Consider the following 20145-nt stretch of genomic DNA (forward strand, 5'->3'; position numbering starts at 1 on the left):
TTAAAATTGTTTTTTCTTTGCTCTATGAAAAATACTTTTGTTTGTGCATATCGGTGAGAGCTGCATATGGGAACTTTCCCCAAGGTTAATAATGGCATGGCATTAGCCTTGTTAGATAGTGCTATTACTACTCTACGCACTGCAGGAAGGCAAAATTCAGGAACTTATTGGGTCATGAACACCACCCCATAAGTGGGACATTTTAGGCCCAAAAAATTCAGATAAGGTTTCAAACAAACACTTTATTTGATGAGTGCACACACGCATACACACACCGCTCTTCAAACTCTTAAAGACACAAAATGCCACATCCAAGGGAACACAAGTTACCAAAGAAAATACACGGAAAGTGCCTTGTGCGGTATTGAAAAGCTACGAAGTTTTCACTGCTGGCTTGCATTTTGAGTGGAGTTGTTTCTGCTGTGGAAAAACGTTAAATCACACTGGGTCCACACACAGTTCTAGGAGCCTATTAACATGATTGAAAAAGCTGAGAACACGAATGCACACTCCAAAAAGCCTCCTAAAGATCCACTCAGGTTGGTCATTTGCAGCAAGCATTTGAAAATAATCGTCGCTCCATCTTGATGCTCATGCTTTTGGAGCTACTTCTTCTTGTCGGAGCCGAGTGGCAGCCCTTTCTCTTTGCCACGCAGCTTCATGCCTGCAAAATAAACATGAAAACAACTAAGTGGCAATGGAATTTTTTCCTTCCATATAAATTGCACACACTGGCATGCACTAACACAACTAATGTCAGTGCACATTAATAGAACCCCAGGTGGTCGAAATTTCAAAGCCCTCCACTACGGCGCCTCTCATAGCCCGAGTCGCTTCGAGACATTAACCCCACAAACCAAACCACAACCCATAATACAAAAGCACACAAAACAAGGACACAACAAAGAAGAGACGACACTGAGTGCCGAGAAAGCTAGGCAAGTTGGTTATGATCCATAACACAACACTAAGCACTAATACGTTAGCGGCATAGCTAGGGTCCCCACACATCGCAGCACCCAGACTGTTGTCATGCCTGCCATATGGGCATCACTGTTCTATGCAGTTATGTTCAGAGAAATCGATATCGGTCATTACTGACAGCTCACGTCATCTCCTGCCCCAATTAACCAGAGCGAGGCCTGCCCATGTACGAATTAATGAGCACCTGACCATGGGCATCAAATTAACCATATATTACAGTACATATTAACCATCCTGCTAACTGACCCAGCAGTGTTTTGATGTACTGTACAACACCACGTGCTATTTTAAAGGGAAGCTGAAACCGTTTTCAAATTGCATAAAATTCAGTGGTTAGAGAGAAGGGGTTTTGTTAAATCGAGTGTCATTTTTTCTGAATTCTGTCGGCAAGAAAAACCGAAGTCGCTTGTTAAAAAAATGCGCCACGGTCATGCACGCCCTTGTCGCTTCCCGAAGCGGCGGGGGCTGGGTGCCAAAACTGGGGAACAGGCAGATGTGACGTCAATCTCTGATCGCGTCCTTCTCCTTTAACCAGGCAGCCTAAGCCAATGGTATCCTGGACTGAGGAAACCACCCACGCTATTCCGTTAACCAATCAAAGTTTACTCTCTCTCTCTCTTTCAATCTCTGAATGCCGGCCAGCCACACGTTTTGCATGCTTGCTTTGCTCCATCCCGCGCTTAGGAGATCGACGAATCAGTGCAATCTGCTGCTGGCGCCATTTGTTTTCTCCAGTTTGGTTGTTCTGTGCAAAGGTCCCGCGTGATCAACCAGCAGATATGCAGCTGTTGCGGAGTGGCGCTCCGTGAGCTTAGACTCCCTCTGACTAGTGAGCCTCTTTTGCTCAGTTGTAAAAAAAATGTCGTCCAATGTTTGAAAATTATTTTCCTTGTGTCATTAGAAAACAAACGTTCTTGTAGCGCGTGAAGCGACTGGTGGCTATCAGCACGACTTTCTGTTGTGCGAACATTGTGGTCCAGGCGACATGATGCTTTATAGTTTCAAAGAGGATAAACTTTCGGTGCAGTGGGTCATGAAAACGGAAAAATTCTTGCCTTTGGAATCACCTATGTTTTGCACCGATGATAATCGAATCTAGACAGCAACTGTGGCCACTTGGGATTCCAATTAAATCAGCGCAACTGAAGCCCGGTGCCGTTCTGTCATTGTCCCCACACTTAATTAGGTTAAACCGTTGTTGCATGGCTAGCTTCACTGTCGTTACGCTTAACAGGAGATACCTAACTTAATACCTCAGTCACACGAGCACTTGCGATCTTCATTGAACTCGATCTGCATTGAGGTTTTCAACAAGGATTGAAGCATCCGGTGCTACACCGCCGTTTTGAATGACAATTGAGAAGTTTCCTTTGTGTGCACTAGGTGACGTCAAAGGTGGCGGTGCCCACTCTCGAGTCTGCTTGAAAACTCTAGAGCGCTTAAAGAAGCGGCTTCGAGCCAAGCAGGCTCGGGCTCGACTGCACTTGAAAGTTGCCGTGTGACAGCCTCGATCTGCATTGAGTTGAATGTAGATAAAGTTCAATAAGGATCGAAAGTGTTGGTGTGACAGAGGTATAAAATGCGATTCGCGTCTCACTGTTATTACACAGCTCGCTGCCGTTCTATGCTATGTCAACAGTTACCAATTAGGTACAGCAAACGAAATGCACAGTAGAACGGAGTTGCATTCGCAATAGTCATTTATAATGCAGTGTCCAGAATGTGGTGCTGATTGCACGGCAACTGCGCACTCAAGCATTGTCCGAACACAGCACTGCCTCCACATGCCGTGCCGAACGCACCTTCCGCAAGCTGTCCGTGGGTCCTTTGCTCTAGCATCATGAAAACATGCTCAAATTTATTGTTATCTTAAATAATAAGCCCAGCGATAACGGAATGTCAAAAATTAACCCTTGTTGTGGATCGCTGACTCGTACCGAGATGCTGGAAGAAATGATAGCTGCGATACAAGCACCTTTCTCTTCACAGCTGTGTAGCGACAGTTACCGGTGCATCGGAGCTTTACATTAGCTCTTCTGCTAAGGTGGCACCGTAATTAATGATATCTTCATTTCTTTGTGGGACAAAATGATTTACCATAGGCCGTTCTATGAGTAACCCATTTACTACTAGCACGGCTTAATCCCCAAGCGTCATCAGCTGTGGTGCTGATGCAAAATATATGCCTAGCGACGACCAGGCAAATTGCTCGGCCAAAGCACCCGTCAGTCGTGCTTGCTGCCAACACCATTCCGGTGAGCTCGCTTCATCTGCCGCTGCATGTGCTATGAACTTGTCTGATTTCATGATGCGGCTAAAGCCGGACCATTTTCGGCGTTGCGTTGAACAGCGCACCGCGTAAAGTAAGCTGCAAAGACGGGACGGGCAGCAGCTACAGTATGCGTGCGTTTGTCGTTGCGCCGTTGGGCGATAATCAAAGGTTGTATAAATGCGCTGAAACGTGATTTAGTGAAAACGGGCCAGCTCGTGCGCTTTTCGCACTCAGGGGCCAACTTCCCACTCGCGCAAATGTGCACACTTCGCTTTTGCTGTCAACTATCGTAGCGCTGTTTTTTGGAACTGCTTGGTTGCTCAAATGCATACGGTAAGTGTCCAAGTGTTTTACATAGTTCGAATAATCAATAATACTTTAAATTGAGCTGTCAAGTCACCTGAAGCAACGTGAATGCAGTAACACCGCCGGCGCCGGTCATACCGAGCATGACGTCATTATGTGCCTAGTCGATTACGGACAACAGTGGCTTTTACTTGGAGGGCGGACCAGCTGGTGCTAGTTTTTCTTATAAAAACTGCTGTTTGTGTTCATTTCTGCAATTTTTTAAATATAGTTTTGTTCAGTGGACAAAAAAGTATAAAAGGCCGCACAGAACTCATTTTGTGCGAAAAACTTTCAGCTTATCTTTAAGGCATACGGCTATATGCATAGTTAATTATTAACAGTCTTAGGCAGAACCTCGTGTAATACTCTCCATCCTGCTTTGGAGAAGAAAATGTTCTTTCTGGACAGTATATAATAATTGTTGGTTACTTGTTTATGAGTTTCTTGCCATCTTCCCTGTCTTTTATGACATATATTTATTCTGAATGATGCAATAAAATTATGGAATTTTACATACTGAAGTGATGCATCAGCTATGAGAGATGTCATAGTTAACAACTGGAATACAGTACAGAAGAGTAGCAATTAAGGCCTGCTGGTAGGCCATTACAAGGTATGGAAGCACAAAGACAACGACCAGGAAGGAAGTGGATGGGACAAGCACAAACTTTTGAAAACATTTATTGGAGCACAGAGTTCCTAGCAAGAGCACTTGCATATGCGTAAAGCCTACTAATTCTTAATTGCACTGAAAGTGAAAGTGAAAGAGTGATAGCAGGGCCAGAAACAATGAATAGGAAAAGAGAGAAGAAAATTTAAGATATCAGGAAATGCTGCTCATTCTGGATCGCATGTACAGAGTCTCATACATTGGCCTGGGTCGCATACATTGGCCACCCTGAGCTATCGCTGTTTCAAACAGCTCACATTTGACACTTCCTTCATGCTGACCAATTATCAAAGTGTTAGTCGGCAAAGAGTGACATTTGCAGTCATTACAATGAGGCGGAAGAGTTTAGATAAAGCCATTACCCAAGAAATTATCATGCTTCCTTAACTGGTCATTTAGACAGTGACCCGTTTGAGTATAGATGACCCAGAAAGAGCAGCATTTTCTGATACCTTAATTTTTTTTTTTGCCTTTTCCTATTCACTGTTTCTGCCAAGCCACCGCACTTAACTTGTAGGTTTCATTTTCAGTGTGGTTAAGGACCAGTAGGCTCTGCGCATATGCAAGTGCTCCTGCGAGGAACTCTGTGTTCCAATAAATTCTGTTGAAAGTTAGTGACTGTCCTGTGAACATTTCCCCCGAGTTCCTGTGTCTTTGCACTTCCACACCACATAACGAATGAAATAGTTCAGACCATCTAGATTGTGCACCAACATCACGGAGCACATAAGCATTTTTGTGTTTTGTCCCCATCGAAATGCAACTGCTGCAACTGGTTTGAATTTGCAACAATGGGATAAGCAGCTGAATGCCAAAGCCACTGTGCTGCCGCTGTGCTGGGCAAGTGCAGCAATACAAACTACACACTTTCCCTAAACCTCTCTAGCTGCGTGGAAGACGAAATCCAAGTGTATATTAGGCACTTGGTCACGACACCCAGCACGGTCCTGTTATGGACCAAAGAAAAAAGGCATAGTATGAGTGCGGCTTGCAACGCATATAGAACATGAAATACGAGTGTCTGCAGCATCTTGTCCACCCTGCAACTACAAATCCAAGATAGCATGTAATCCCTTCGTATGGGTGGAGGAAAGGAAGGGAAAATTCCCAGCAGTGCCTTGGTTTGATGCGACAGTACTAAAAGCAGAGTTTTCCAGAAAATCCAGTGTCAAAGTTGTGAGCGAGAAAATATGGGGGACACTTTCTGCCTTCTTTAAGGGTATAATGCAATAGTGTTAATGGCTGCCATCTACGGCATGTACAGGGTCCTTCAAAATATGTGCGAACACGGCGAAGCGTGCCCGCGCTCCGTGAGCGTCAGCGCATCCGGCGCGGTCGCGCATCGAAACAATGTGGCGCATGCGCACGCTATGTGCGCATGTGAACGCTTCGAATATGTGCGAATATGCGAATTTGTGCGAATATGCGAATATGTGCGAACACTTTGCCGTGTTTGCACATATTTTGAAGGACCCTGTACATGCACTTTACTACAAATCTTAATCCCTTCATTCATGTCTATATTATCTTGCACATGCTTATCAGCATTCAGTCATAAGCTACCACACATGTGAAAGACTGCCGAACACAGATATAAAGCCCTGTTTTAGCCAAGTCATAGAAATGTGCCTACGTGGTCTATGAGAATGTCTGACTCCTGGTCCAAGGGCCCCAGAATCCCACCTCACGCTACCATCCAAAAGAGAAGCACCCGACTTGGCAGCACCCGTTAACTCAATCATGTCATGTGGTCTTGTAACGTCACATAACCCATCAACCAATAGGTGCATGCTAATGCCACCAACCAAGGAGTACCACCTGCAAGAGGCATATAAACAATATTTTGCTCACAATGCCAGAAGAATGAAATCTAACACTATCACGCTAAAAATATGAGCCTATCTCTGGCAGGTGGTTGCTGGCAGCAGGTGACATAGCTAGGTGCTGTGATTGGTCATCGGGCTGTGTGACATTGCAAAACACAACATGGCAGAGACAGCATGAGCTGCCATCGCCAACAAGTTAGGTTGGCAAGGGTCGAACTTTGGATCCTGAGTCAGATGTTACCCCTAGACAGGGTGGGTGCCAGTGATTTTGAGGCCCACCTCCAGGGCAGACTGCCCACTTTTCCAACCACTGCCCACCTCTTGGGCTTCAAGCTTGCTATACTCGAGGACAACTTTCTGCGACTGTGAAGTGGCATATCATGCCGCTTCAAATGCTGCAGCACGTGTCACAGGCCTTTAGGGTTTCATTTCAGGATGGTGTCACGCCATTATAACACCTACTCATATTTTCTTTCTTGTATCCCCGTGCATCCTCTCCTCTTCATGTATGCTGAACCGTTGCAGTTTGAGGATGCTTCACTGCCCATGCTGTGAAGCATCTTCATAACACAAAGGGGCCATTTGTAACAAGGCAACGCTGCTACTGTGTCACATTGCGAAAAGGGCCACAGTGGCACTTATGTGATTAGTTATTAAGCAAGTAGCAAAAGTGCATGTACACCTGTGTGCAAAGGTGGCAACAATGTGTGCAACAAAACTGCATGCCAGCTTTTCTGACAGCAAATCAGATGTTTCTGGGGTATGCATAAGGCATCCTCGCTAATACGCTTGCCACCTTGCCCAAGCAATTTTTTCAGGTGCATCTGTTTATACAAAAAAAACAGTAATCTTAGTGGTTCATGTGGTCTCTCCGCTTTTGTGCACAGGTGTACCTGAACAAGGATCTGCAAGAGCAGCCTCAGACGGGAGCCATTAACAATGCTATGCCATACAATTAAAGGCGAAGTTGAAGTGTTCCCAAAATTTTTTCCTTTTTTTTTTTCTTCTTCTTGACCTCCTTGCTCTAAGCTGTATAAGGGTGGAAGGCCGTGGACCGTTGGCCCCTTTCTTCAATGCACAACCTAATGCTCACAAGTTGTTTATGGCCGTCCAGTGTAAAGTGCCTTGCAGTGCTCCAGTGCTGCTTTTTCATCCAAACACTCACACTTTATTTTTTTTCATGATTTCACTATACAGAACATTTTTGAGTTTAAATCAGAGCTAAATGAAAATATGCATGTACTAGGATTCAGAGCATATAAAATCCACAGGTGTGCAAAAGCAGTTCACAGCTAACCACTGCTAGAAACAGTCAAGCTCAACTTGAAATTTGCTGTCTTATTACTGTGTTACACAGGCAGTTCCAAATGCAGTTCAGTTAAACAACAGTCCAGCTTCTGACGTTGAACTGAACGGCAGTCGACCGCAGTAACACGAAACTTCTTGCGAAACTAAGTTCAATCTCTGAATCATGTGATCCTGCCAACTGCAAGCAATTTATGATTAACATCTTTAAGCACTATTTTCACGCACTATACTATTGAATTGAAATTTCTGCACAAGTTATTTCGAGTACGCCACAACTGGAACCTAACAAAGAGCCAAGGCAATTTATTTGAGGCATGTATGGCTTAGTAGCTCAGTTGTTTTTTGGTGCCTCTGGTTGAGCATTAGCACTCATTCGATTAGCTAATGTTGAAGGCTTGGACTTATACTAGCTAGGACAACAACCTTCCGTGTGATTTGGGAACTTAAAGCAATGGAAATGCTGCCGACTCTGCCGATGCTGCGCATCCGCTGACAGCCATATTGTCCATAAACTGGTTCAACTGCAACCCCCGGCTTCAGTTAACTGAACTACCATTGACATCTCAACTGCAGTTGGCACTGCGGTGTAACGTCAATAACTGCCATTGAAAATGCCCGTGTAACAAGACATAAGAAATGCAATTTGAAGGCATCTATTATGCAACAGATTTTGTCAATAAACTCTGATAAAATAATAACACACACGTTAATAGATTTCAGACTTACCAATCACTTTTTCAATTTTTGACAGGACTTGTTGGTTTGGAATAGCACGGCCAGCTTCATAGTCATTGATCACTTGGGGCTTCTCGTTGATTTTCTGGGGAAAAAAAAAAAAAAATAAATGATGATGAAAAGCTGGGTTAATGGTATATACTATTAAGCATGCACAATAAACTCGAAAACAAAAATCCTTGATTAAAACTCGAAGGCCCTGCATATTATACCCCTGTCAAACGGACAGTTTCGATCCTCAATGGGCTCGATCTGCATTCAACTCATTGCAGATCGAGGTTGTCACACGGCAACTTTCAAGTGCAATCAAGCTCGAGCCTGCTTGACTGCAAGCTGCTTCCTCAAGCGCTCTTGAGATTTCAAGCACACTCGAAAGCGGCCATCGACGTCCTCGTCATCAGTGCTCTAAAGCGCACACGAGGAAAATTTCTATATGCTCATTGAAAACGCCAGTGTAGCACGGGACGCTTCAATCCTCCAAAACCTCAATGCAGATAGAGTTCAATGAGGATCGAAAGTGACCGTGTGACAGAGAGGTATGTGATGCGTCCGCTGAAAAAGATGGAGCAACGCATGTTGGTATTGCATGGTTCAAAGCGAACAACGCGAAATAGGTGGATAGGGGAAACGTAAGGCGCAGCGTTGCCGCTTTTCCCCTCATTCCTGTCATGTTTAAAGCGCAAGTTTAAACCGAACAACAAAAACAAAAACGAGTGTTCCGGCACTGATAATGATCGAATTGCGCGACACACATGGTGGAAAGAGTCGACACATGCAAAACCATTGAAGTCTTATTTATGCCCATTAAATAAAATGAAAAATCGCGATTAAGAGAGAGAGAAAAAAAAAATCTTGCAGCTAAGGGGATTTTGCGATAAATCGGGAATAGTTCGGGCAGTTCGAGCATGCGCGTGCACACGAATCTTGAATCATAGGGCGCATCACGCGGCGAACGTCTCGCGCGTAGAAGCATTCTATCGACACGTATATCAGACATTTTGCCAGGTGTCCACAGGAAATAATAATAATAAAAAAATCGACAACAACAACAACACGCGAACTTACGGTGGCTAGTTCCTTCTGTGTCATGTTCTTGGCCTGCCTGCCTTGCTGGATCAGTCTGCCCACGTCCAGGCCAATGCGGTCATGATGCAACTCTTCGGTCTCTCGGTCGAGCTTCGCAGTATTTAACGTTGTTACAGTCTTCTTATTAGTAGCGGCGTTGACTAAACCAAACGAAATAAATAATTCATCAATACGTTTCTAGCCGAACGTCATAGGCGAAAATCAGTTCATTCCAACCTTAGTACCACTCCACCGCCTTTCACAAAGTCTCTCTCTGCCAGCCAAAAGCCCATGCCAAGTAAGTAAACATATTTTGCACTACGTCCACGTAACTAACTGCCTCGCTCATAACTGCCGAGGACAGCGGCCAATATTCGAAGATACTCACATTTTTTCGTGGTCTCGATCGGTACTCCCTGCCTTTGGGCTGCGTTGATCACCTGGAAAATGATAAAGGCGCAACGCGTCTTTGACGCACCGTTCTAACGCGCCTAAACTAGACTAGTCGCAACCGAAGTGTTTCAGAAACAAACCTGTCGAGAGCGCAGCTGACTAGCCGTCATAGGCTTTTTGCGCAGGTAGGTGACAGTATCCCAATCCGTCTCAGACATGATGGGCCTCCAAAGGTTTCTGCAATTTAGGATGAATGCAGTAGAAATGCCTGAAGAACGTCTTCACGAGCAACTCGGAAGAATCAGAATAACCTCCACGAGCGTAGCGAACGTGCTGAACGTGCTCACAACAAACGCACATGCAATATGGCGATATGGCGCTTCCTTTTCCTCACTCTCGTTAGCAAGCTCTTTCAAACAAAAATATTTGCATACAGGATTTGTTTTGCTTCAAACCGAAATAATAATTCAATGATCTCTGAATTAAAGTTACATATTGATGTTTAATGCTGGGATTTTTGATCACTGCGACAGTTTGCGACGGATAAGGAGATTCTCAAGGCGGTGAAGAAGCCGCGACGCGAGGCTGCGCACTTCTGCATTAGTTTATTTTATGTTGTTGTAGGGTCGTCCAGTCTTGTTCGGTAGCACTGATCCACAAAAATTGTGAGTGCTTTGCTTCTTTCAATTATGTGTGTGCCCATCGCGTGACCTGCGTTGGTGGCCTGCCGCCTTGATTAGACAGAGGCCTCACAGATGCCTTTATGACTTCGTTTTGTGTGATTGTGTGTGATAGCGTGTAGCACCATCGTGAGCCGCTGGCAACCGTGAATGCTTGCTTAGTGTTCGACTTCGTTTCTATCGTCCGGCAAAGGTGGACTGCATGTTACCATAATATTTTAGCGGGCTGTATTGTGCCGTCGACATTTTGCAATAAGTATCATTTGTTTTCTCGATGCCGGTTTTGTTTTGCTAAGTTTGTCTCTCATATTAGGCATCATTCGGCACTCGCGTTTTGTGTAGTCTTCTGTGTGTTACGCCTTGTTTCTTGATATGCCTTTACTGTAATCATTTCATGACTGTTGCAGATGTTGGAAGTCACAGTCAAGACGTTAGATTCACAGAATCGAAATTATTCGGTTCCCGACGATGTAAGTTTTTGCTTCTAATGTTCTTACCTCATGTCGTGGAGCGGAAGTTTGCATTCACGCAACAACCTAAAGCACTACGCAGTCGTGTGTACTGCTAGAGGTTTTTGCGACGTCATTTCACTGTCTTTGCGTACTGCATGATGCTTATGCAATTTGCAACTATTGCAGTTGTGCTTTATTAGTACGGTTTCCGTTAAAAGTAGACGAGTTTTTTTCTGGGGACCAAACTTCTTTAGTATCTACGCCTCGTTAAGATGGCAGCTCGTTATTCGGACACTGCTTAGAGGCTGAAAATACGGTAACCCTACTGGGGTCCATGCATTTTTGTCAGGTTAATATGGATAGCAGTGAGAAAAACGTGTCATATCTCGTCTGTATATTTCCAGTGATTTAGTGCTGGGCACTAGCCAAATCCAATGGTAGTGCAAGTGTCTCAGGAGCAGCATATAGTTTTGTTTTGAGGTTTCGTGCTTTATGGTGCAAATTGCTCTCTTGACATTCCTTTTTATCTGCTTTATTGTGTGAATGGCTGCAAAAGAAGCTCTCTCCGCACCTTCTGAAACATTCAAAGCTGCATGCACCTGCGGCCAGCAGATAAGGTACACCTATGTTCTAGTGGTTCGTGGAAGGGGAGCAGCTGTTGTCAGACATGACATACCAAGTCTCCTTCACTGCTAGGTGCTCGAGCTGTACTGCATTTTTTTGTTATGTAACGGCGACAAGGTTAATGCAATATGACCTACCAAAATTATGTCCAATTTCAAATTTGGTACACATGGCTATCCACATAAGCAGACCTTAACCCCTAACTATTTCTTCTCAGTAGAATTTTTTTGCCTCACAATTTGTAATTCTGTACAACTCATGAGCAGTTTCTCTTGAGAATGAAAACATTGGATGCTAATGGGGCACTATACATGCCTTGCTGTTGCTTAAAGTGCCTTTGTTGATGCCTTTTATTTCAGATCACTGTCAAAAGCTTCAAGGAGAAAATAGCAGGTTCGGTGGTAAGTGGCCATGACAATCACAGTTTGGCATTTGCATGGTCTTGTTTTACCACTGTTTTTGTGAAAAGCTACAAGATTGTGACATTATTTCAGAACATCACTGCAGACAAGCAGCGTCTAATCTTCTGTGGTAGAGTGCTGCAAGATGACAAAAAATTGAGTGATTATGGTAAGGTGCCTCCTCTGACTTTTCTAAAGCTGTATTTACCGGATATCTGCACATTTTCTGTGTTTCTTGACTTCACCAAACAGTCTCGGATAATGGTAGGAGGCAAAGGTCAGTTAATTGAAATAAATGCGGAATGTTGTCGGGGTCTGGTTTAATAGCATGACATAACAAATTATCCGATTGGGTGTTAACATACACTCAGTGCTTGCTTATTTACTATCCATCTGTTTTCAAACCAATGAGAACTGATTTAAACTCACTTGAGTTACAGCACTGATTTCCAAGCATGTTAAGAGAAAAATTAAAGGGGGCACTGAGGACAGATTGAAACTGGCCTTTGTTGATAGAGTACCACATTCTTATCTGTGCTGGCTTGGCTGCACCAACATTTACTTCCAAACAGCATAGTCATTTCAGTGCACTAGAGCTAAAACTTCTACTCCGCGTTTCACTGATGTTTGTCCAGTCGTTTTCACAAGCATTAGTTTTTTTATGTATTTTTACCAGCTCTTATTTACTGTTTTTTATTTCCATCACCACTATTACACTGCCCTGTTACATGGATCCAAAGCAGCGCTTTGAGACTTTTTCCATTTCTTTGACAGATGTCAATGGCAAGGTTATTCACTTGGTACAGCGGCCACCGCCGCAGCCATCTTCAGGGGGTTCATCGTCATCGGGGGCTACAGGCACGGGCTCTGCCTTGGGGGGTGGAGGGTCCAGGAGTAATGCTCCTGGGGGGCTGCACCACCCACGGGAAGGGGGTGGCTTTCTGCTTGGAGCCTTCACCATTCCCCAGGACATGATTGACCCTGCCCAAGTACAGGTAAGCCCCTCCATGTCAGCATCACTGGCATCACCGCTGTTGCAGTTGCCCTGCTGTGTGGATCATGAAATTTGACTTATGAGAATTAGGTTTGTTAAAGCAACACTTGTCGTGGAAAGTGGTACGAAAGCCATATGAATTGCATTGCTGATTTTCTTATAGAACATTTGTTCAATGTTGAGTGCGAAGGCAGCCCTGGTCTAACTTACTGACTTGTAAATGGTCTGGGCAGGTATTATTATCATGGAGATGTGAAATCAGATTAAGAATACTTTCTCAGGTAGCCATTTGCCAAACACTATTTTAGCAAAAACAAAGCTTGCAAAATGGGGCTTATGAAACATTGCTTTAACTTTTATTGGGCTGCTATTTGCCTGTTTGCTGCTGTCAAAATATGTCAAAAGAGAGTGGTCGAATGCTCTTTGTTTTAGCCCTGACACGCTATGTACACCTGCACTTGAAAGGAACAACATATATGCTGTGCACTGTATGGCACTGGGCTCCTAGTTTTCTATGCAAAGCATTTGTTGGAAATATACGTGCCAGAGGGTTCACTTGTCAGCTTCATAGTGGGGTCCTGCTAGCAACTGTGAAGGTGTCCCTAAGCTTAGCATGGATGAGGATAAGAGTTCTTTCCTAGAATGCGGTCAATGCAAAATGAGCCACACTGCATGGTCCAGAAGGAAAGCTGGCCAGCTGTATTTCCGACTGTACATGTGGTGGCTGTACATGTGAAGCTGACCTGAAGGCTAGATTTCATAGAGAATGGCTGGATATACCTAATACTGAATGTTAAAGGTACAATGCAGTGGTTTTAAAATATGCTAATAGTCTAGATTTTTGAAGTAGATTATTTGTTGATCGCATCTCTGAAGTTTTTTCGATTGTGCATAAAACACCTGTGCAATCGATGACTGAAAGCACACAATTCAAATCTCCTGCGCCTACCGCGACTGCTACAGGGGAGGAAAGCAGAGAGAAACCTTGTTTCTCAGTCTGTTGTGGCGTTACTTTGGCGAGTCAGAGGTTTTCACTCTGGGACGCTATCAGCACGTCAGTAAGTTTTGCAGTTTCTAGCTTGTCTTCTGGAGGCCCATATAAGCTTTCTCTGCAGTGCAAGGTTAAAAGCATCTTGTATTCCTCGCAGGGGCATCTTCTAAAGTAGTTAATGTACTGTACGGTACCACAGGCCCTGACACTTAGCTGTGTATGTCATTGCAGTGTCCAGGGGAAAGGGGATCTTTATGGTGGAGCCAAAGTCAAACTGTTTCGTAACTTCAAGGCCCCTCGGCAGAGGCAACATAGCACTTTAACTCTCGCTTTTTCTGTAGACAGCACTTCTGTGTTGACCCAAGCGGGGAGAATCAGCAGTCTCCTTTCTCTGGCCTCCACTCCATCTTTTACTTTCCTATTCTCTTTCTCATAACTCCTGCTCCTGCTCCCTTGGTGTTTTCCTTTTTTTTTGGCAGCGAATGTTCACCTTGCGTGTGTGGCTGAGCACCGTGCGTTGTGCCATATTTGGTTATAGTTATGGTTTATAACTGGCAAGGGTAGGACTGTTTTTTAAGCTCCTGTCCTCTTGTTGGGCTTTGTGGTAGGTGGGTGCTGTCATGGTTGAACAACATTCTTATGTTTACTTTTTTAAATCAAGTGATCTCTTTCGAAAAAGGAGACGTAGGAAACTGCAAAATTCTTGTTGGAAAATGGGAACAACTTTCCATGCTTTGACGTGGGTGAGGGTGAAAAAAATTCCAGAGGAGCTCCTAAGTTTGCTTAGGTGCTGTAATGCGAAAGCGACTTCTGTCTTGCTGCTTGGTGAATTCACCCAACATTACGTATTTGGCTGGAGTACTCGAGTTCAGAGGTGGGCATTTGACCTCAAAAACCTCGACCTCACCTCAAACTCAAAAAATATTTGGCGACCTCACTCAACCTCAACCTCATCAATTGAGGTTGAGGTCCCCCAGGCGACCTCACCTCACTTTTCAGGTGACCATTGGCGACATCACTCAACCTCACCTCAAACTCAAAATGTGAGGTTGAGGTCAGGCACTCGACCTCAAAAAAAAATAATAATAATCATTGAATTAAACCGTAACTTAAAGCAAATATACACTTCTCGGTAATCCTAGGGTATATAGGCTAGCCAGAATTTTGTCGTATGAAGGCTGTATTTTGCTCCTAATTTTATATAACAATTATTATCCCGGATAAAAGCAGAAAAACTCCGGACACCACATGTCCAACTCTGCAATAAAGTGGCAATCCTCTTCCCCTCCTCGCCTATCCTTTTGTGGTCGGTTTCAATCTAAAGCCTACATGGGTACCACGTTACTACGCATACGCCCATAATGCAATACAAAGAGTTTATCCCATCTGACCCACGTGAATAAGATTCGTATTAGAAATAAAACAAGCCAGTTCTTACTATAAACTGAAAAGACAAATGCTGTTGACCCTAGTGACGACGACAACAATGACGATATGCTCTTTTGCTTTTCTTGTCACATAGCGCTAAACAGACAGGGACACAGCGAGACACGCGGGACGGGCGTTTTTTTTTTTTTTTTTTTTTTTTTTTTTTTTATCGCCCGTCCCGTATGTCTGGCTGTGTCCCTGTCTGTTTAGCGCAATGAGGCAAGAAAACCGACACCAACTCGCCCAAGCTTCCATCCTTGCTCTTTTTCTTATTTCGAAAAAAAAAAAATTGATGATTGCCGAGCTTTTTTCTAATACACTGTACATTGTTTTTCGACAGAATACATTAAATTAGGAAAAAAAAATAGGAATACAGTCGTGCCTCGTTAGTATGGACACTTTGGTTTCCGACCAAAACTTTCCATAAAGCGAGTCATCCATATTAACGAGTCATGAATAAAAACGAAAAGTATATAATTGAGAAAAAAATTTATAATTAATGGCTGCTGTTTTAATTATTTGGGTATATAAACACAGCCGAGATGTCGATGCTACACTCTTCTCCATAAATCCGTCGACCTGAAACGTCATGTCTGTTCATAAACCTTGTCAGCCATCCTCTTGAGTTGCTGAAGTTAGTTACGCCTAGACATAGCGTAGAATAATATTTCTCAGTAAACATCTCCCTGTTTTACTGAACAAAAATTCCGTAAGTCATCACAGGTAAAACCTATCAAGACGGAGGAAGAGAAGCACCCATAATGTTGCCGAGGCAGCGAGCCTTCTCTTGAAGCATTTCGTCGCTCACGACAGCACCATTCGCGTACACATTTCCGAACCACATTAACAAGGCTGACTCCATATTTCTTCGAACTGGGCTGGGCGCTGTCGGACTGTGGCTTTCGCTGCGATGCCGACGTTGAGCCATTTATCGGAGTCCTGTAGTATATATAGATGGTATACCGTCGACCTGGCGAGGCTGAGGCCTAGTTGAACTTGGGTCCAGTCTTTCACGGCTTGGATTGACTGAGATGGCTTTTTGCCGCTTGTATTCACAGATTTCCCGCTTCGCGCCTAAGTTCAGCTCCATTCTTTTGCGTTTAACTCCCGCCATGCCAAAAGTCAGACTAAAGCTTCGGGTTACAGGCTCCTGCTTCCTTGCACTCTTTTTCCCTAGTTAACCTCCCTGACTTTCCGTTATTCTGATTCTCTTTCTTGCCTTGTACTGTTTCTGTAAGGAAGCGAGGGAGTCAAGTTGGCAGGCTACTATACAGAGGGCTATCGAACAGCCCTTTCCTGCGCCGTTTTTATATGTTCCCATAAAACAAACACTGCAAGCTGAAGTACAGTTTAGAACGACGGCTAGCCGACTACGAAGAGCTCAGACCTTGTCAAGGCCGCGTCGTTGACTCAAGGCGAAACCGACATGCGGATCGCTGTGGCGCAAAATGAGGTAGTTCTGTAGCGCAACAGTGACGAAAACCAGGAGCATGAGAAGGAAGGGCGTCCAGGACGGGACGCCCGGTCCTGGTTGCGTGCTCGCCGCCTTTCTTTTGTCGCCTACTTCGTGAGTGTGTCTTAACCCTGACCGAAAATCGTTAACGGCTTCGTGGAACACACTTTGTGTTCTGGGATAGAAAAACTTCAGTTTCCACCCCCAATTTTGGCGCTTGTCTTTCTTCTTATTATTTCTTTCTTACGCTTTTACCGGCCTCTCTTCTGTTCACGTTCAGCAGAATTTATTGCGACCACATGTTGCTATTTTCCCGACTGCGGCTTCTAGTTGCAGCGCTGCCGCTGCACCCAGAAATCTCCCGGTTCCCTCCTTTTGAGGTCTTTCTTAGTTAGCTGACCCTCGGTTTGCTGTGTACGATCCCTGCCATCCACCCTCCTTTTCTCCTCCTCCTCCCTTCCTTTCCGCGCTTGCGCCCCCCCCCCCCCCCCCCCGCCCTCCTAAAACGACGACACGCCCGCTTTGGTTCTTTCCAACTCCACAGGACTCGTTCAGGCATCCGACCGTATCGGCTGTCGCATAGGTTCCCGGCCTGCGCACCCTTCTTTAACTTGCGTGCGGACTCCCCTGCTTTTTTCAAACGATGTCCAATTAGCGAGACAAAAATACATAGGCCGAATAGGCTGTGTGCATTCATCCCCTGTCCATTGTTCAGAGAGCGAATTTCTATATTAACGAGGCATAAATACATTGAAAAATCTTCGCCCCCAGAAAACTGTCCATAATTCGGGTCCTCCATATTAACGGATGTCATTTAACGGGGCACAAATTTTCTATAATAGTCACTCATGAAACGACTTGTGAATACTAAATCCCCAACAAAACAAACAAAAGAGGAAAAGACAGCAAACATCAATTAATCATAAAACTCGGCCAACGCCGAATAAACCTTCAGAAAATTTCGAAAACGAATGCTGTTTATCTTATGAGGTCCCAACCGGCCACTCCTGGGCGTTTGTTTATAATCATGATCCCGTGGCGTATTGCAAGAATTGGCGGAATTGCTTCTTTGAACACCACGCTTACATTAAAATTACAAGGGTCGGAACTGCTAGGAAAGAGGGTTAAACGTGAACCACTTTGCTGTCGCGAACATCGGCTCGCCCGTCAAATTTCGCCGGAGCAAAATGTCCAACTCCCACCCGCCTAAAATAAAAAAAAAAAACACTATATAAATACTTGCACGTCCAAACTGAATACTGGATGTCATTTCGCCAACAATTCTGAGATGAGCTTCTTTGTGGTATTCACTTGTTTTCCTTTGAAGACTGAACTAATAAATTGCACGGTGGTGTCTCCGAAGCTGCTTCGCCGCATGCACCGTACGTGAATCCAGAGAAACCGTTTCCCCGTTAGTGTCGTATAGTTACAGCACATAAACGTAAAATAAAGACAAGAACAACAGTAACGAGGCGAGCAAGCAGCCCGGAGGCACCGTGCCCCCTGCTGTACACGCGCTCCTCCCTTCGCCGTCCGTCAGCATGGCATTTGGTTTTGCTCATGCAGTGAATGCCGAACTGTCACCAATACACACCAAAAGGCAGTGGCGTATGTGTGCCAGCTCCGCTTTCAGACTAGATCGCGCTTTCCAATACTTGCAAAAGAAAAGAAAAAAACTAAATGACCGCGCCGGTAAGTGGAAAGGAGGGTTGTGCTATAGGCCTCTGAAAAGATGCCAAAGAAAGAGCCTAATGTGATGGAAGAAGCCTGTTCTCTTTTCGGCAGTGTACGAACTTAATTGACATACAAGAAAATATATATAAAGAAATACCATGTTGACGAAAGTAATAACAAATGTCGCACACTAAAAACAGAAGTGAACTGTGCTTCCCAGAGCGTATAGAAAGTTTGAGACATCGACTTAGTACTGCATTCCTCAATGATAGCATGTAATTGGCTTCATTCACGTATATCTAAATTTTAAAGAAAAAAACAACAAATGTCTAAAAAAATTATTCCGACATCTCGCCACAAAAATTTTCATCCGATTGATTTGTCCGCCTCGAGCAGACGGGAGCACAAAAGAGACACGCTCAGTTCGCCATACCAATTCGTCCGTCTAGACACCAAAATGTCGAGCCGGAAACCATCTCAATACTTTCTAGCTCATAAAAACATGTAGGAGAACGCTTTCCTCTCTTTTTTTTTTTTTTCTGCGCCTGAATAAGAGATTTCAAGGGAAACCTGATATTATGAAGTTAAGAATCCCTTACTCTCCTCCTTCCTCCTGCATTGCTTGATTTCACTAGAATTTCACTAGAATAGAAGGGCCTTAATGGAGCGAAATCATTTTTTTTTTTCATTGGGCTTTACTGTATGCAAGCCCCATGTAATTTTTCGTCTCTTCTATCTCGGCAAATAGTTAACATGCGCAGGCTTCTTTCCTGTATACCAGCTGCGCCTTATAAGCTGTGCCGTTCGTTTCATCCTCTTGCATGTTTTACCGCTATATTGGGTATGTAAGGACCGCTAGCACTTTCATCCCATTGCAGTTGTTCGGGGCCACCTGTGAATCTGTTAGAAGAAACAAGCAGCAAAAAGCCAAAGAGAGGTTGTTCTGGAGAATACAAGAATATAAATTTACAGGACCGGAATGTAGAACAATGACGTACAATTCGAAAGGGAGGGCTTCAATAAAATGCTTAGATGGTATTGGGCCGGTTTTCCTGGTTTGTTCATGTTTTCCTTTTTTTTATTTGTCAGTATCACGTCCTCTAACAATTCCGCTGCACCATTTTCTGTTAAGTTTCCGTGTAATGTACAGCGGGATCGAATGTAAGGCAGCAGCCGTGACGTTAGCGCCTTGAAACGGGCATGCACACGACAAACAGCTCTGCTCTGCACCGTCTGCGCAAAGACAATTTGCTTCGCTTTTTAGTTTGCTTGTTTCTTTGCGGCATCCGACAAAAGCACCGCGGGTCAACTTGAGTTACGTGCTTTGCGCGCTCCTGGGTGTTTGAGCCTGCGGCAAGCATCGGCACAAACAAGTCAGAGGAAACGGGGGTGGCGGGCGGGGGGCATGAGTAGTTCGTGAAGTAAAAAAAAAAAAAATCTCCTTTCAAGAAGATCAGAGGGAAGCGTCCTCGGGCTGCGGACATTACGGTGGAATGCCGAAAGCTGGGCAGGGGCTGCGGCATCCGGTCGTCCGAACGGGGGGTAACCAAACACCGAGAGTCGGCGGGCACACCGCAGGCAGTACGCTCGAGCTCCACGTCAAAAGGGGCGCTCTTCGAAGAAAGCCGCGGCAACAGCAAAAAGCCTGGAACTCACAATTTCGACCTCACACAATGACGACCTCACTCAACCTCAAACTCACGCGTGAGGTTGAGGTCCAATTTCGTGACCTCACTCAAACAATTTCGAGCTGTCACCGACCTCACCTCAACCTCACCTCACTCCGTGAGGTTGAGGTCATTTTGAGGTTGAGGTCGACCTCATGAGGTCGAAACCTCATGAGGTTG

General features: G+C 44.6%; 2 protein-coding genes across 5 annotated transcripts in view; one reads left to right on the forward strand and one right to left on the reverse strand.

The window, feature by feature from the left end:
• Nucleotides 1–222: 222 nt before the first annotated feature.
• mbf1 (multiprotein bridging factor 1) lies at nucleotides 223–9960 on the reverse strand. The gene is made up of 5 exons (XM_084589417.1): nucleotides 9742–9960; nucleotides 9597–9648; nucleotides 9209–9369; nucleotides 8135–8228; nucleotides 223–664 (listed from the first exon to the last, which is right to left on the reverse strand). Exons 1-5 carry the CDS (start codon nucleotides 9817–9819, stop codon nucleotides 606–608), a joined length of 444 nt encoding a protein of 147 aa, XP_084445543.1. The 5' UTR covers nucleotides 9820–9960; the 3' UTR covers nucleotides 223–605.
• LOC146204699 (large proline-rich protein BAG6) overlaps nucleotides 9363–20145 on the forward strand; it is a 111833-nt gene continuing 101050 nt past the window's right edge. For 2 of the 4 annotated variants that reach the window (XM_084589412.1, XM_084589415.1), the window contains exons 1-5: nucleotides 10133–10266; nucleotides 10689–10751; nucleotides 11717–11758; nucleotides 11852–11927; nucleotides 12533–12753. In XM_084589412.1, the coding sequence (XP_084445538.1) occupies nucleotides 10689–10751; nucleotides 11717–11758; nucleotides 11852–11927; nucleotides 12533–12753 (402 nt within the window). In that variant the 5' untranslated portion in view covers nucleotides 10133–10266. Of the gene's footprint in view, nucleotides 9507–10132; nucleotides 10267–10315; nucleotides 10475–10688; nucleotides 10752–11716; nucleotides 11759–11851; nucleotides 11928–12532; nucleotides 12754–20145 lie in introns of those variants that run through there. The other 2 variants (XM_084589414.1, XM_084589413.1) reach the window with 2 other exon arrangements.

Source organism: Amblyomma maculatum, chromosome 1 (genome assembly GCF_055883805.1).
Source record: "Amblyomma maculatum isolate TAMU_Amacu chromosome 1, ASM5588380v1, whole genome shotgun sequence".
Taxonomy (NCBI): domain Eukaryota; kingdom Metazoa; phylum Arthropoda; class Arachnida; order Ixodida; family Ixodidae; genus Amblyomma; species Amblyomma maculatum.